Raw genomic sequence first — 18,414 nt, 5'->3', positions numbered from 1 at the left:
AACAGCAGGGAGAAGTACACAAACTTATTCTGATTTGGTGGCCTGGTGAAAGAAGCAGCATGCTCGAAGTACTTCAATTGTGAAGTTTATCTAAAAGTACATGTGACCTGTAGCAACACTGGCATAACTATATAAAGAAGATGATGATAGAAACAGGCATGAAGACTGAAGAGTGTAAGTAACTGAATCTCTATCAACTTCTATCATTTAAGATCTGAGTGTTTGAGGGCTTCAATAATTAAAAAAAAAGAAGCGTTATCTCCCTCCACACAAGCAAATAACGTAAAAAGAACTAGTGATCTTGCTGTGAAAACCTCATAATACTTCTATCATGCTTTTTCCTTTAGAGCACTTGACAAACATTACTAGTTGATCCTCACAAAACCCCTGTGAGGTAGGTAAGTATTATTAACAACCCCACTTTACAGGTGAAAAAACAAAGGCAAAGTAGTTAAATGACTTGCCCAAGGCAAGGGAAGAGTAATGGCCAATGTTAAAATTCAGGAGTTTCAGGCTTCACGACCTTTACTCAAAACCACTAGCTGAAGTATCTTTTTACAAAGGAGATAACAGATGGAAATAAAAGCCCATCAAGTTTAGAAGAAAAACTAAGATTTAAAAGGTTACATCAGAAGGGAAAATGTACCACGAGGTATTTTTGTGAATGAGTTTAAGCTTCTGATATTTTTTTCTCTTTTTTTTTTTTATTTTTAAAAGGCATTCTGACAGAGTGGAACCCTGATAAGATCACATCTGCAAGGCAGGCACAGATGCGAGAGTGATCATCAAGTCTATTACTTATTACAGTACTGTGAATGTCAACAAAAATAAAATTGCTGCATGAAAACACTGAATACAGGCAGGATAATCTCTCAGTTTATGATATTACACCTAAGATAATGCCAGTACCATGGTTCACCATGGACAAAGGAAAAAGTCAAGTCAAAAGGTCCCTATTATAATGACGCAGAGAGCAGTGAAATCTATTCTGAGGAGACACTTCCTGGAAGCTCAGCAAGCTTCCAGGAATGCACAGAATTCACAATGATTGCATTTTGGAGATGTGAGGAAGTAAATCCTTTTTAATGACCATTATGATACCACCTTAAAATAAAAACAAGATAGTTCTTTTTAAAAAGAGAGGACCTGGTCTACGTATCAGTCTACTTTCCCTAAAATTTCACATACTGTGAACATTAGTGCTAAGTCACTGGCAGCAACACCAGACAACAAAGCACCAGTAGCTGCTGATGTTGAAAAATCACAGTCCTCATAGTTGGGCTTTGATCAGCACTAGGAAGTACCATCTCCACCATCCTGCCCACAGCTGCTCTGTCACTGTATGAACAGTACCAGAAACAGCAGCAAAGAAAATGTTAGGGATAAGGAAATGTGGACATCAAGGACCAGCCATGTTCCAATTCTCCTGGAAGAGCACAAGGACTGCTGAAATGGAAAATAAGTAGTAAATCCAAAACAACCAGTGCCTGTGGCAGTGGGTTTCCTGAGCTTAACAAGGGCCAGAGCACAGGAAATGGTAGATATTCCCCAGGTAGACCTGGTGTCCCATTCACCCCTTTGGCCCTGGATTAACACTGTGTGGCTGAATTCATAGCCCTGTGCAAGGCTGAGAGCTGATTTTGTTTTGCAGCCAACATTGCTTATTCAAATCTCTGCCCAGTTATCCATTGGCCAGCTTCTGACAAAAGAAAGAATTTATAAGAACCTTTCTTAATTCGAAGTTATCACTTCCCCACTTCCCCAAATTATAATGGATATGCCATGGACACAGAAACTCCTGAACAATTTAGCAAAGTATCTTTGTCCCCTACACCCCCTTTGCAGAATGCATAGTTTACAATTCACTTACAAAATAAAGAAGCAATGCTGACCACATATGGGACTTTTTTTTTTTTTTTGAAAAAAGAACAAACAACCTCTTCTTAAGTTCAGTATCAAAATTCACATTTGCATAATAATACATTTCAAGGCCATTAGAGAGGAATGAGAGCGAAGCAAAGAAAGCTGCAGAGTCTCTCCTCTCTTTGTCTTCCTGAATAGAGCTGAGGGATCCCACCAGAGTTTCTTTTCAGGGTGGGAATTACAAAGCGCTACAACAACAGCTCTTGATCTTGTACACCTCATGTTTTGGGTGGGACGAAGAGGTGAAGCATTAGGAAAAAAAAAACAAATGGAAGGAGACACTGCAGATTCCCATGTTTAGCTACAAACAGCTTCGAAGAAACAAAAAATTACTTCAGATTTTTTTTCCTTTTAAACACTTCTACCTCACCATTTCAAAAACTTTTTTTTTCTTCTTGTGTAATACCCTGTTCATTTAAATGGCAACGTTAAGTGTGCTGGAAGTTGAAGGGTTGAAAAAAAATTCCTGTTTCACTTATCAGGACACGGGCAGAGAGGGTAAAAGCGTGCCTGCACCCACTATTTAACAGAAGCTACAAAACATCATCTTCTCTACATGTATAAATTTGTCTCAAACATCACTGTATTTAATTTCTCCAGTGCTTACAAAAAACCACAGCCACACGCACTCACACTCATGCACACAAACATAAAGAGAAGCCACATAATACATATACAAACTCAACCTGCAATGGCAGACTAGCCTAAAATTATCAACAGCTTCTGTGCATCACATGACATCCCTTCGCACCCCCACCCCAATCTCTACCACATATGAATACGTATTGTGCAGTGTAGAGACCAGCCAATGATGCTGCTTGTCAAAAGGGACCAGTGGGCTGCAATCTCAACGTCTGACCTCTTGAAAGAATAAATTGACCATTGTCCCCCCTCCAGCCCCATCGGTCTCCTCAATTAGACAGTCACTATACTCACAAAGGCACATTCATAAATACCACATTTAACTTACTGCTTGTAAAAACATAGGAGGAAACGTTAAGCGCTTATACCCCAACCCATTCCTACTGACCCAGCAAGAAGTATCACAATAACGTATCACTTGGTGAGACCTTACTCCACCTTTAGAAGGTACATATTAAAGAAGTCTTCCAACACCTCTTTTAATTTTTTTTGCATAAATGAATGCTTTTTTGTTTGTTTTTGGCTTACATATTTTGGAATACAGCACACTCACTATAAAGCTCTGTTGTAAGGCTACCCCCTAAAGTAAGGCTGTTCTACCTTGGCTTGCATTTTCACTTCATTTTGCTTCTTCTCCACATGTCCCCAAAACAAAACAAAAAAACCCACACAGCGCCTTATATAGAAAGGGTAAGCCACATCTGGCAGGGAGAGGGAGGGGAAAGAAAGCACATAATATCATAACCATGTCACTTTAATAGCTACTCTAACAAGCTGTGCAACCTGCTCAACAGTAAATGATGAAGAAAATGACCACTTATGGTTGGTTGCTTTTCCATCTGAAGGAGGAGGAGCTTCCACTTTGTCTCAATTAATAAAAACAAATGAACAAAAAAAAGAGAATGTTAGTTCCGCAAATATAACAACATGCACCAATAGCCAAGAAGAGGCATTTAGTGCTGAAGAAAACATTTCTTGCCAAACACACAGCCTCCTCCCTGTATTGTGCACTCGTGCAAAATTCTCCAGTCTCTTCCCTTCTGCCCACCACAGTCAAGGATGTTTGCTGCTAAAATACTTAAATACTTAACGCTGGCTGGCACAATACATTCTTCCCTTTTTTTGTTCTTTTTCTTTTTCCCTGGAGTACTCTGCATTACTTCACAGAAAGGCTGTCAGAGTCAAGTCAAAAAACCCCCTTTCTCACTACAAAGTTTACAGGAACCCTAACACTGCTGAATGTCACCAGTCCCAACTATCACACACACAGGGCAAAAATGGCTCTTTTGCAGAGAGCACTTGATTTGCTAGAAGCTTGCTAGGACTCTGGGAGACTTCTAGAGAAATGCTTTCCTGCATAGCTCGATGAAAAGCAATGCGAAGGCAAACTGTGGATGCAAACAAATGTTGCCTGCTGCATGCTACAGATGAAACTGCATCTATTGTGGCCTGACAAGTTTTAAAAGTAGGCTCTAACCCATCAGGAGCTGTGGTGCTTCTTGTAGCACAGATGAAACCTTAAATCACTTTTCATACAAGGATCAGAAGCTATAGTTACTACATCACAAAGTTTAAAGTCACATAACACCACAAAATAGAGCGCTATAATTTTAAACAGGACCCTGACTCAATTTTAACAGCAATGAAGACAGACCCTTAAAGTCTACTGTAGGCAAAGCTCTGCTTGGTGAGTCACTATAAAATGGACCTGTTTCCTATTATCTACTGCAAGGGAACTTTGGTAAAATTCAGCAACACTGGTATTTACAGTGATGGGACACTTATGCAAAACATTGTGAAGCACATGGACTAGAGCAAGGCTGCTAAAAATCTCCGGTTTGGCTCCTGTCATTTAGTCCAACCAGCAGGTCTGCTACAGCCTAACTGTTGCTTTGTGGTTTAGGTTTGGATGTGAATTCAGGATAACTGGGAGTACCAACTCTGTTTACAATGGGAAACTTCACATATTTCTCCCCATTACTGTTAACATCCTTCTGCCACAGGTGGAAGCCTGGTACTAGAGGTAAAGGGGAAAAAAGAGTTTGGGTTTTATATATCCGTATTTTGATCACAGTGGGAATGACCGATATGATCTAACAGTATCAGTTCCTAAAACTGCAAAACAGTGGCAAATGAACTACAGAACTGAAATGATATTGTGTGCAAAATAATTTAGACAAACCAACAGATTCTGTGTATGTTGCTTCAGATTCAGGACCAAAGTTGCACTTCAACAGCATTTGTTTATTGGGGTTTTTCCTCAAAATTAATTTCAATGTAGTTCTCTTGGTATTACTTTCCTGCCCACAAAGCATGCATGCATATTTACAATTAAGAAAGCTGCTTCTCTTAGGGGAACTTTACATCTTTTGAAAAAAAACCCTACCTTCTACTCAATCTGGACTATTACCCTGAGATGTTAACCAGCCTCTACAAAAACTGCGTTTCAATCCACTCGAGAACCTGGATACTAAGGTCACATGATTTACAGTGAACGCGATATATGCAACACACACTGGAAACAGGACCTCCTCTGCTATGTTAACCCTGATCCAGCTCATTTTCTTGACCAGGCTTGGTCAAATTTGGGTAGCTCAGATATACAAACGGTGCTCCTCTTAAAGTCGGTAGGAAAACAATATGCACAAACAAAATCAGAAACCTAAGAGTTAAACATAATAAAGAATGAAGCAAAAAAACCCAACCTAACCAAAATTTCCCCCTAAAAAACTACAGTACTATTTGGATACACTATTAGGACACAGTGGAAGATGTGGCAGCATTTTTAGGAAGAAAAATAGGGCAAAAGTTCTAAGGAATAAATGCTCAGAAATTTCATGGTAAAAAAAGAAAAGGAGGCCAACTTAATACAAATGTTTGTTACGTAATTTTTGAGGCGGTTATCCCACCCAGTTTTTTTTGAAAACAGCCTGTTTATATTGCAGAGCTAAAAACATACTTGGCTTAACATTCTTACTCATTACAAAAGCCACTTAATGTGAAGGACAATAAAAAAAAAAAAATAAGAAAAACCTGACACCTTGTGATTGTAAAAAAACCCCAAACCAGTAAAACCCCACTCTCAAGACTGCTAGGCAAGTGTCCAGGTAGGAACATAAAAACACTGGGAAAAGATGGCAAGTATTCCAAAGTAAATGTCAGAAGTCTAAACACAGGTTTCTGAGCTATAGAACACTTTGTTTTGCTTGCTAGACTCTGCTGTCACTGCTAAGACAAAATCCTCAAATGGAGCAAAGAATTATCAGATTAAAAACTCTCAGCTTGATACACACTGCAAGGTAAGGTAAGCAAAGTGGCTGGATTTTTATCTGGCAAGAGATGCCCTTAGCCTATTCCAAACTGTGCTTTCCACAGCCTCTTCTCCCTACCTTGCCAACAAGATGCTGCCAATGACCCCTTCCCAGGAACAGTTGTGAAAAAGGCCAGGAATCTCCTAACATCAATTCCTGCTGACTTTTCACTGTTAGGAGCTCAAATGGTAGCAGAATTTTTACAACATTAAGCAACGGGTGTCCCCAGTAGTTGAGTCTGGTTAGCACAATTCTCAGACACTACTTGCAATGGTTGGGAGTGCCATGACTAAGCCATACAGATCTGTCAACTGTAGCTGGAAAACAGATTAATGTTACTTTGACAATGCAGGGAAACTGTCACTGAGGAGACAGTCACTAACACTTACAGGATGCACATTCAGGAAACAAGAAGCAGATTGTTGTACTACAATAGGTTTGGACCCAGCAGACTGCTGAAACTTAAGACTGTCAACCCTTCCGTAGTCAGTCACAATCCACTTCTCCAAAGTGAATGTCAAGTCTGTCAGCTTTTTGACCAAATGCTATGGTTTTCTCTCTTTTAGGACACTGCTAATTTGATAAAACACAGCTTCTGGCAAAGCACTCAAATTCTATCATTAAAAAAAACCTAATAAAATAAAATCCTAAACTTTCTAAGTAAACCCTCCTTCTACTGGCCCACGACAGGATTTTTAAAGCACATTATTATTACTACTGATGCATTATTTTCAATAGACTCACATGCACACGCAGCACAACATGAAAACACTGGGCAATTGCTATGAGAAAGACAGAATTTGGCATCTGATTTATTAATAATAATAATAACAACTTAACTACTATTAAGTAACTCATTGCACAACTTGCTCACACGGCATGCTCTTCCCTTAAGAATGGGCACATCTATTTCCATGAAGTGGCTACACTGCCTCACTTTGCCTCGTCTTCCCTCCCCTCCCCTACTGTAGGGCATGTGGGTGCATGTAACAAGGCACTAGCGCGGTTTTTGTGGTTTGAGCCGAGCTGTTTCAGGCGGAGTAAACCCCTGACCCCTAGAGCTGGGAGGCAGAAGCTGACCATCCCAACACTGAACTTTTAAGTTCAAGACTCTAAGCCCTGACAGCCAGCAGCAACAGGGTGAACAGAGGAGTTTAACAGCTATTTCCCTCATATAGAATGAAACAGAAAGATTGGGAGGTGGGGTGGATGAAGAAAAGCAAGCAGTGAATCTCCAAGTGGGAATTAAACTCACCAAGTAGCTGAAAACAGGACAGTTGACTTCCAATGTACATTTGCGTGGAGTTTTTCTATATTTTTTTTTTTCTGTACTGAAAAAGGCAGGCTAATAAAACTACTTCATTAGTGAGTATTCTGTCAGCACTGTTTTTTTTAGCACTGTTCAGAAGTGGTTCAAAGAAGCACCATCGTGTATTTCCTGCTAGTCATCCTAACCAAGGATTCTCAGTTAAACTCTACTGCATTTTAATAAGATTTATACTTTCACTCTGCTATTAAAAAGGTGCTTGGAAGGATATTTTTGTTTTAGTTTCAATCAAGAGGGAATAGTAGGTTTCCATTCACACACTTCTCTTCTCCATGCAACTGCACGCATATGCATGAGTAACAAAGCACAATAAACAATAACCCTTCTCCCACAAATTGTTTAGGATTGCAATGAATTCCTGTTGCTGATATTGAGAAGTTTTCTTAATGTATCTTAATTTAGAAAGTATTTAAAATTCTTGATCCCTCGCTTGACAGTAACATTTGGAGGTTTTTTCTTTTTTGCTTTTTCTTTTTCTTTTTTTTTTTTAGCATTTTTATTTTAAAGTAAAAACTTTCAAACATTTTGAAGATCCAGGAACTTGTAAAAGTTTATCAACAAGAAACAGCCATCAATCTAGGATAAGGTTAAATAAACCATCTTCAAAAAACTGGCTTCCTACCCTAGAATTCCTGAGAATGCTTGCAAATTTAAAGCAGGAAAATAAAATGTTAAAATAAAAACAAAAACACTGTTAAATGCTCCCAGAGTTAGTCTTCATCTAAAATATATATATGCACTTTTTGGTCTTTTTTTTTTTTTTTTTTTTTTAAACATTTTAATTTTTTCCCTTTAAGCTTACAATGGAAGAACAATTTAGCTTTTCTTTTTAAATATTTCAAATCCCTCATTATGTCTTGTAAACAAGAGGGGCTCTAGCACCCGGCTTTCACCGTAGTATCGCAATGAACTCATCTAGCCCAAAGTGCAGGTAAAGGGACCTTAGGGCAGGTTGGGAGAGAGAAGTGAGGGTGGAACACAGCAATGAACCAGCATGTATAGCAAATCATGTGACAGAACAGATACTGGCTTGCTCAGGCCAAAGGTGCTTCACTAGGAAGTACTGCTGGCACAGGACTTTTAAGAACCTGCTCTGTGTGTCTGAGTGCACTTGGTCTTTGAGCAGAAACAAAGCTGTACAGATGCCTGCACACGAGGGGCACTAGCCAGCTAGCAGGAGCTGAAAGAGAGCATTTTGTTTCTTTGTGCATGGTGGGATAGATGGAGGAGACATGATAGGAAAGTATTTTCCAAAGGGGCCAGAGTATGCTGCACACTCCAGTTTACTAAACAAATACCAACCTACTCACACTTTTTTACCACATAATGCTTTGCATACAAATCTACAGGCATGTGTATATGCAGCATTTCCCTCAGTCAGTCTTCCTTGTGACATTGGGTTTACATAGAAAGGGCGAATTAAATAAAACAGCCATGTAATTCCCTAGCCCTTCCCTCCCACCCCCAGCACACAGGCATACATACACACACACACACACACACACACACACACACACACACGTGCACCAACCTCCCCCCTCCATGACTTGCATCTGTTTTTGCTTCTGCCCACCAAACCCATGAGTTAAATGCATTAGACATGGTCATATCCTTCAATGAAAGCGCTGAAGAAACAGACTCCCCTATCTGCCCCCCTCCACCAGGTGATAAAGCACTGCTCCCTCTGAGGGCTGGAATGGACAGGTATGTGCTGGTACAGAAGGTCGGCACTTCGTTAGACCGTGTAACAGCCAGACAATGCCACACGGAAGTCCTAGCACTTACAGAAAAAGTACCAGCATCTCTCTTCCCTCTTCCCCCGGCCCCACCTCCACAAAAGACTTCCTGCTTCATGTCAAGGGATGTTCCTTCAAGTCTGCTACAACTCTTTTCACAACAACAGGTCTTAAAAGTTTTGTTCCCAGCGTACACATGCACGCACACACTGGCTATCGCTGTGGATTATAGGTCAACCCTATCCTGCCCAGAGTACTACTACACTGATGCTAAAAAAAACCCAAACCTTTCCTTAAATACAGAAATTAAAAAGCAACAGTACAGGAAAAAAGTAAAAACAAAAAGGTGCAATACTTCTTTAAAAAAAAAAAAAAAGTCTTTGCTAGTTATATACCTCCCTAAGCAAAACCACGTACACAGGAAAAAACACAACACAGAGAAACAAAAGGAAACCTTTGAAGTACACACTGGTTTAAGAACATTCGTAAGTAAACGTTTCTGTCAGTGATGGTCTGGCGCTGTAATGGCACCAAGGCCTGGCACAGGTAACGCTCACCATGAAGGACGCAGGAAGGAGTTAGCTGCATGTGCTTTCAGGAGATGAGGCAGGCTGGCCAGCACTTTGCTGACACCATTTAGTTTTTTGTCAGTTTTAATAGAAGCAGTAAATCAACTAAAAAGCTAATTTAGTTGGGCTGGATTTTCAGGCTTTGGATGGATTCCTCTAGAATGAGTACAGGTGCTTATTTAGGTTTGGGGGAGAAAAGAAACTTATTTTTAAAGGTACTGAAGCTTGCAAGAGACTGGAAAAGAACATTTGTCTAGCTGCACAAAAAATGGCAATGTCTTCTTTAATCCTCTTTTCCCCTTGCTGGAAGAAATAAATGGCTTGCATTATATTACAAACACTCTAGGGTTCATTCAGTACAAAAACCCCACAAGCAGACATAAATAAAGAGACTGTTACTCAAAAGACAACATTGTCTCTCCTCTCCCATAATCCTTTGGATATGGCAGTGTTCTGCTCCACCACAGGGTTAGAACAAGGGCTAGGAAGCAACTATCCACTCTATGATCTGCAGATTTGAGATAGCACCCTGCTAAAATGAATTTAAAAAAACCTACTGATAAATTTTAATCCAGCCCAACTGGATTCTGCTTCAGCCACAGGGACTCCACCATGCCTGTCTTGCTTTCAGAATCAAGACATGCAGATGGCCAGCCAGCCCGTAGACCATCAGCAATGCAGCGCTTCAAGATTATATATATAGAGAAAAAAATGCACACACACAAACATGTGCACACGCACTCACACAGAAACAAGCACACGTGGGCAGTTACATGTGCCAGAACACACTGGTACTTATCAACCAGCCAATCACAAAGTGTTGGTTTTTTTGTTTTGTTTGTTTTTTCTGTTTTGTTTTTTTTGTGGGTTTTTAATTTTTTATTTTTTTTTTCTAGGTTTTTTGTTTTGTTTTGTTTTTAAAGTGAGGCTCCGTCAAGTCTTCCCCTCCCTCCCCTTATTCTTTTGAACCCCTCCCCAACCCCAACCCAACATGGTAGACCTAAGGACGGAAACACACCCAGTGCAAACAAAGTTAAAAAGCTATTTTTTCAGTATATATGTTTCTTAGCAACAACTTCCGTATAACATGAAAAAGTGAAAAACTAGAAACTAATTTTTTTAATTTTTTCTGCTTAAATTTAAATGGTATGTGTACTTGCTTCACATTGTCTTTCTAAGTTGGCGTTCACAATTCAAGTATTTCAAGAGTGATATGTTCTCTTTTTGGATTCATATTCCAAACGAAAAAACTGAAGTTATATAAGGGAGGCAACTATGTGCTCAGACAGTCTGTCAATGACCCACCTTTTTTTCTTTCTCCGTTTTCTTTTTTCCTTTTATAAATGTATTTATTGCAAGTTGAAAAAAACGAAAAAGGTCAAGTTAGTGCTGCTGCTGTTCCAAAAAAGGTCACGAGGTCAGAGTTGAAAGTTCTAAGTTCAGATTGAATCCGACCCTCCTCCCAGAAGGTCTCCAGGTAGTAAGGGAGCAGGGCTGCCCATTCTGTGTGGATCCTCTACGCTTGGGACCCCCCACAAGCTTGAAGAATAGTTTGGGGGCCCCCACAATGAAGCGCCAGTGAGATCACCCCCACTGCTGCCGCCGCCACCACTGCTCCACTGCCCAAGCCCTGTTGACCCACCAAAGAGATTCAAAGCAGGTCCAACTGGATCTGTCTGGTTCTGTCCCGTCTCCAGGGATTGCCAGCCTGCTGCGGGTGCACTCGGGGTTGCTGTAGGTGTAGGGGGCTGAGCTTGTGCCAAAAAGCGACTAACCTCTTCATCTGTGGCAAACTCAGCCAGGATGGTAGTGTTTCCCAACACACACCTACAGGCCAAGGTACACATAAGAAAAAAAATTGTTAGAGCCAAGAGGTAAGGGATTCAGAAAGCACAGGAACAGCACTAGTAGGTGCCCAAACCAAAGAAGGTATCAGCTACACTGCTGCAATGGAGTGGACATGGAAAACGTCAGCTGTTTTTGACAGTGAAACTCATTCAAAACACAAGAACTTTCATTTAATATGGGGAAAAAACCAAACCAAACCACCCCAAACCCCTTGTCCCAACATTCAATTATGCCTGAACAAAATCTTTTGAATTTAAACTAAGACCCTGAATGTTAACACCAAGAGTGATAAAACTGACTATACCATGTAGGTAAATACACATATGCCACTTTACAAACAAAACAGATGAAGAACAGTTAAAAGACTTTGGAATTCAGGAGATTAGTATAACTGAAAAGTTTTCACTGAGTTTAGGGGCTTACACCATCAATCCCACACCCCCGAAGATTGTTGTCTCAAAAACTTGCTTACATGTGCAGTGCAGTCTGGGCCTTGGCCGCCTCCTGTTTGGTGTTATATCGGATGAGGGCGGTGCCCTGGGTCAGGTTCAGATGGAATGTCAGCAGTGGGCCATGCTGCATGCAGATCGTCCTCAAGGTTGACCCATCAATCTGAGGAAGAACAGCCAGGATGAAACAGAGGTTTGTAATTATTTCTCCAAACATCAATCCTGACTTCATCAGTAATTGAAAGATATTTTGCTCTCAGAAAGAATAACAGATGAAAGAAGTAGGAAGTAAGCAAAGGTGACAAGCTGATTTTCAAACAGGAACTGGTATGCCTTGACTTTTCACATTTACATGGAGATTGCTTTAGTATGGAATAATCTAAATTATCTTTCCTGTTCACTTACAGCTTGAGTCCAGTTTTCCCTCTCTCACTGAGTTTTTGACATGGTCTCTATCACATTGACAGCTTTTCCAGTTATTATATACAACTTGTACTTCTCACTGTCGCCAGTCATCAGAATTTGTAACACAGGAACCGGAATGTCTTAGTCTCCAGCTCTCCGATTTCAGCAGAATTTAGATAAACTAGTATTTAAGAAGTTTTTGCAAATCCTCTACAAAGAAATACCTCTACAATGAAATTTTTCAAAATTTATTTTGGTGCTTCTTTGTTTTTGTGGTTTATGAAACAGTCACAGAAAGTCACTGCTGCCAAACCCACCAATGTCCATTCTGTCTGAACTAATGTTTTCTCAGCAGTTGTTGCCTACATTCCTTCTGCAGCAGAACAGCTTGTTACTTACCTCCAGTAACAGCTGTTCTCCCAGATGCTCTGTACAGACAGATTCCATTCCTTGTGTGCCACAGGAACATGGACATATGAATGGGATCCGTATGTGCAAATACTTAAGGAAGTGCTACTTTCTTCCTTCTTTCCCCCCATTTTATAATACAGCTTCAAATGAGGGAAAAGGAAGTTGTGTGGGGATACAAACATGGCCAAAGTTAAAACAGAGAACCTTGAAATGAACATATTGTTCCATCCAAGCCTAACCATTCTGTGAGTCTACAAATCCATCTGAACCTTTACACTTCTCTAGTGTACTGATGCACAATAGAGAGAGAATGCATAATGAGACACTTATGATCAGTTTCTCTTTCCTACTAACTTAAATGCCTCCAAAATACATTCTTCTTCTGTTAAATAATTCCTAAAGCAACATTAAAATATTTTACACAGGCCAGGCTTAAAACTGTGCTTTTTCCTCACCACTTCTTCCTCAACATCAAGGTAAACAGTCTTTTCTTAAAAAAGGAGCATGGTTCACCCTTTGGGTAATCTGATGGAGACCTCAGCTTTTCCTTTCACCTTTCACCATCAACCTCTTTTTGTACACTGCAGAAGCACAGTGAATTATCTTGCTGAACAGGGGACTCTCTGTCTAGACCTCAGGGTGCTGCTGATAATCATATAGGCTTTTCCTAGCCCTTAAATACAGGATTACTTGGGAATGCTGAAACCAGATTCTCCATGGAATTAATTTTGAATGGCAGCAAGCTTTGAGAATACTTGCAGAAATAACCTAACTTGACTAGTTTTGGCAGGAGTGCTGGAAAAATTCTGTGGTTTCACTATGGAAACACTAAAGTGAAAACTGGCAGTTACATCAAATTTCTTACTGACAACATCCCAAAGAACAGCTATAAACCATTCCACATTATAATAATGAAATTTATCCTCACTTCTAAGAAAAAATCTTTCTGTTCAATCATTTTTTGTAACTCTCAAGTAAAGGAATGTTTTAACAGTCACATAGCAAAACCTGAACATCTTAAAATTAGCTGAAGAAATTACAATAGAAAAACCAGTCAGACTGAAGCTCAGTTTACTAGAAATATGTTACATGTGCTGACAAATCTGATTTTGTCAGATTTTATTCAAAAAGAAACAACTTTTTGAATTCATAAATCCTTGCTAAAGCAAGTAAGTTCCCAGAAACAACCACAGAAAATACCTGTGGAGTGAGATTGTGAAGAACCAGCCAGTAGCTAGGACGAACTGAGCCACCATCACTCCAAGTAGATGCTGCAAATTATAAGACAGAGAAATCAAAACAGTTTTGATACAAAGAAAAACCATCTTTCTTTACAGTTAGGTCTCTCAGAAAAAATCAGCATTACCCCCCCTTGTAAAACACAAAAGTATAATCTTCAGTCCTGAAAACAAAACCATACCTTTCCTCATAGTTCACATCAAGATCCATTTCACTGGAGTTTATCTTTGAGGAGTTTCCCACACACAGCAAGCATCTAATCTTGAAAAGCCCTGTGTAGCAGGTACTCTCTTCTGGCAGCTCTCAGCTCTTCTTCACTCATTCCCTGCAGCAAGACTTGGGATTCCACCCCCACCCACCCCAATTACTGACAGCAAATTTCCATTTCAAGAAGGAACTCTTTTTTCCTATTACCACACCACTGCAACTTTCTTTCCTCCAAACCACTGTGCTGTAAAACATACGCTGCTCAGGTCTGATCAGTGCTACCAGTTGGTTGTTCTCACCAGAGCCAAGCCTTGAGTCCTGTGCCCCCCAGCCCCTGACCGATCGGGGTGCTGTGCTGTTCCATGGAGATGATGGTTTGGGGTTGGTCAGGCCAGGAGGTGGGCGGGGCAGCCCTGTAGTGTTCCTTGAGGAAATATGGTTTTTCCACATCTTGTTGGAGAGATGAGTGGGATTGTGTCCTATGGGATCTGGGGACCATGTTGATTTGTAATCACTGAATTTTGCTAGAAGATTAAAGAAATTCTGTGTATTAGAGAAACTTGTAAGATTAAGTATCTGCCCTATCACAGTACGCCTTTTGACTGCATTTATATTGGAGACAAGGATGAAACACAGAACCATATAATAGTTAATTTATCATACCAAAAAAACCCCATACTACATGGAAGTTAATCTTTGCTTATTTTATATATGCTGACCAAAAAAAAAAGTAATATACCATTTATGATTGTGTAGCAGATTGCAGTATGTTACATCATTAATGAGATCAACAGTAATTTTTATTTCATCTGAGAACCCGAGAACTTCTTAAAGGTTTGGGCACTACTGACCTTTAATGAAACTGAACCTTCTTCAAGTAAAAAAAGCCTGCAGAGAACTGAAAGGAGTATTTACCATTCTTGGTCTACTAAGCTAATGTTGCCTTGTCCTCCCTACAAAATCAAAGCTTTCTTGTGAATCACAAACCTCACACAACATTGACAAAGCAGTACCACATAAAAAGAGCTGCTTAGCTATGTGACAGACAGCTGGATTAAAAACGATCTTGATAGTGCATTTTTTTACTAGAAAGTATTACTAATAGGGAGGCGCCTATTAGAAGACCTACAGTGGATATCCTTAACATATTTCAAGAACTCTTTATAAAGAAATGCAATAAAACAGAAAAAAAAGCAATCCCCAAACCACCACTGTTCATCATGAATATTTGTGAGCTCTGCCTAAACCAGTTTTTAAAAAAAGGCAGACTGCAAATTCTCCCACAACTTCTGACACCAAGAGAGATTTCAAAAGTCAAAATTCCTCCTTGTTCTGCACTGAGAACCAGCAAACACAGACATGGCAATCTGGGGGAAAAGGCTGTGTCAGACATCTTAATCATAACTCTCATGTACATCTGTGCAAATATGTGCATTTAACTTTAGTCACCAGCAGACCATGTAATTTGAAACAAAGTGAAAAACCACATATATATGATATGCCAGGGCACCATAAAGTAACACATCTGGAAACCAAGGCCCAAAAGCTTTCAGCATGTATAAGCATGCTTCAATTTACAGCTGGATCTCTGTACTTCCATGACACAGAAACGGTCAGCAATCAGGTCTCACGCACTAGCCTTTGAAAGTGGGTGAAAGTGCTTAAAAACCTGCTTTCACTAGACTGCTTCACAGATAGGTGAATTCTACATTTGCAATTCAGATGGCTTTCTGACTGTAAAACACTCATGCCTAGCAGGCAAACAGAAACTGGTATGTGGCAGTGGTCTAATTTCCTCAATTTGACTACAACTTCAATATTTTTTTATTGCTTCAGTCTTTCTTATGGGGTAGACAAAAATTAAGCAAAAGCAAGAAGTTGCTACATGCCACTCTGATCCTCAGGCTGTAGCAGAGGAACCTTCTATGTCACTAGAATGCTGCATACACTTCAAACCAAAGTCAGCTCACAAACTGGCAGCAGGAACTCACTTTTTCTTAAGGACTAAAGAGCATTTTCAATACATTTGGTGAAGATGCTGAGGTAATGCCTGAACACAGCTTTTATTCAGTATGATGAAAAAACCTAAAGTTCGGGCCAGATGTAGCTCTCAGCTCTGTTCATCACCTCTGCTATTTACACACAATTAATTTTTAAGTAATTGTCAAGACAATGATGTCTTCAAGAAAAATCTCTGACATTTGCAAGAAACTTAAAATCCAAATGGTTCATTTGGAGCAAGTATTTCCAGTGTTTTACTGCAAAGTGTGTGCAGAAACAGGTTTTTACCAGAAAGCTGTGGTTACCTTCTTATGAAGGATCTGAGATGTATACTGAAGTTTATATTTACAGGCCAGCCATTAAAAGCCAGAGGACCAAATGTCCTCACTGTCCAGATTTCAGGGAATGATGAGTGCTATAAAAGGCAAGGCAAAAACATTCCTTTCACAGCACTCCCATGTCCTAAAGTTAAAGTAAACAAAATCACTCACCTTTACTAATACATACACAAGCCAAGAATATTTTAAGAATTAAGACATATCAACAGATTGTACATGTCCTGTTTTATCTTTCCTTTTCTGTCTGCTGCTTCCTACTACTTTATTCTTTAACTTGCATAGTATGTTGGTTTTGGCTGGGTGTAAGAGATGGTCTGAAGTTTCCCTCATTTGCCCCACAACCATCACAAGAACAGGGACTAAGACCCTGAGGACCCCAAGGGACTTGGTACAGGGGTTCTGGCTTAGTTGAGGTGGATGCATGCCGAGTGATTGTTTACAGGTGTGCTTGCTCTGCTGCCATGGTACACTGCCTTTTTTCCTGCTGCTAAGCAGGGACTTGTGAAGAGCAGCCTGTTCTGTACCTTACACCTGCTTCCCAAAGCAATGGGTCTCATCACAATAGCCTAGGAATTTCCCCACCTCTTGGCCAACTGCCCCCTCACTTTGAAACAGACTATAAAGTGACTTTCTAAGAAAAGAAGAAGAAGACACCCACAGAAGAAGACACCGGCAACCCCACCTCATCTGTTGTTGGTAGCTATAACTCCCGCCTTTTTCCTCTCTTTTCACTTTGCCTCTTTATCCTTCTCTCTGTCCCTCTCATCTATAGCATAACCCATGTTGTTGGCACTAAAATGAAGGTGCATTATTGCTGTTGTGATTTAAACTGAAATCCCTTTATGTCCTTTTTGCACTCTAAGATCATACGAACCTCTCACAACTCCTTGTATTAGTGGATCATGACACTGGGGTAAATTTTCTTCATAGTATCTGGTATGGGGCTATGTTTTGGATTTGTGCTGGGAACAGCATAGGTGATGATGATTTAATTATATTGCCGAGCAGTGCTCACACAGCATCAAGACCTTTTCTGTTTCTCGCATCTTCCCACCAGCAGGAGGGCTGAGGGTGCACAAGAAGCTGGGAGCCAACAGTCAGGGACAGCTGACCCCAACTGTGCAAAGGGATATTCCACACCATATGGAGTCACTCTCAGCATATAAAGGGTGGAAGGAAGAGGGAGGAGGGGGGTATGTTCAGAGTTATGGTGTTTGTCTTCCCAAGTCACTGCTACACATGATGGACTAAATACTCCAAGTGGAACAACAAAGAACTAGTGCTAAATGAGAAATGTCTTGTCTGTATAAGTTTCAAGGCCCACATACCTGAAGTGCTATGAACGTTGGTGAAGGAATTGTCAGAGGCACTGTAGGGCCAGGCACCAGGTGAAGGCAGCGAGGTGTTGAGGGAAGAATTAGACCCTATCAAAAAGAAAAGGAGAGAGAAAGAGGAGACCAAGTTCACAGAGTTTCTGTAACACCATTAAACCTCAAGAGCCATGACTGTAACAATACCAAGCTTTCAGGTGCTCCCAGCCACAGTCCAAAGGCATGCAGCCATTCCTTCTCAGGCAAATGCAACAGACTGTTTGCCTGCTACTGCCGCAACATCACAACAATCCTGAGTATCAGAGCAACTTTGATAATCACAGAGCAGATGTTTTACCTGTGGTGTTGTCCCGCAGAAGTTGGTGGTCAGTATCTACAATGGGAGATGTGGCTGTCCCCCCCAGCACACTTCCAGGGGTCACATAGGGGTCAGATTCAGGGTCAATGTTTTGTATACCTTTCCATGGCACTCCTGGTTGGAACTCTGGGACAGGAGAGAAAAAGGAATTAGATGTGATCAGGAAAATGTTATTTACTAGAATGAATTGCTGAAGTATTTCAGGAGGGCAAACAATTGTCTTCTACACTGTTTCTCAGGGGCAAAAAAAAAAGACTACATGTTAGAACTGTAATCTATTTCACACTTCCTCCAACAGCACTAGCTCTGGTGTCATATG

The 18,414-nt window shown here is 40.3% G+C and overlaps 1 protein-coding gene across 19 annotated transcripts in view; it reads right to left on the bottom strand.

Moving 5' to 3' along the window:
• Positions 1-10,493: 10,493 nt before the first annotated feature.
• Positions 10,494-18,414, bottom strand: part of TNRC6B (trinucleotide repeat containing adaptor 6B) — a 122,994-nt gene continuing 115,073 nt past the window's right edge. For 18 of the 19 annotated variants that reach the window (XM_088054994.1, XM_088054991.1, XM_088055005.1 and 15 more), the window contains 6 exons: positions 18,075-18,221; positions 17,735-17,830; positions 14,367-14,591; positions 13,822-13,892; positions 11,829-11,968; positions 10,494-11,335 (listed from right to left, as the gene is read on the bottom strand). In XM_088054994.1, the coding sequence (XP_087911120.1) occupies positions 10,948-11,335; positions 11,829-11,968; positions 13,822-13,892; positions 14,367-14,591; positions 17,735-17,830; positions 18,075-18,221 (1,067 nt within the window). In that variant the 3' untranslated portion in view covers positions 10,494-10,947. Of the gene's footprint in view, positions 11,336-11,828; positions 11,969-12,609; positions 12,762-13,821; positions 13,893-14,366; positions 14,592-17,734; positions 17,831-18,074; positions 18,222-18,414 lie in introns of all 19 variants that reach the window. The other variant, XR_015772483.1, reaches the window with a different exon arrangement.

This window comes from Pseudopodoces humilis, chromosome 5 (genome assembly GCF_049639895.1).
Source record: "Pseudopodoces humilis isolate 2021_Gansu_Grassland_sample_001 chromosome 5, ASM4963989v1, whole genome shotgun sequence".
Classification (NCBI taxonomy): Eukaryota; Metazoa; Chordata; class Aves; order Passeriformes; family Paridae; genus Pseudopodoces; species Pseudopodoces humilis.
The sequence above is the reverse complement of the archived record's forward strand: the minus strand, read 5'-3'. Positions and strand labels throughout refer to the sequence as shown.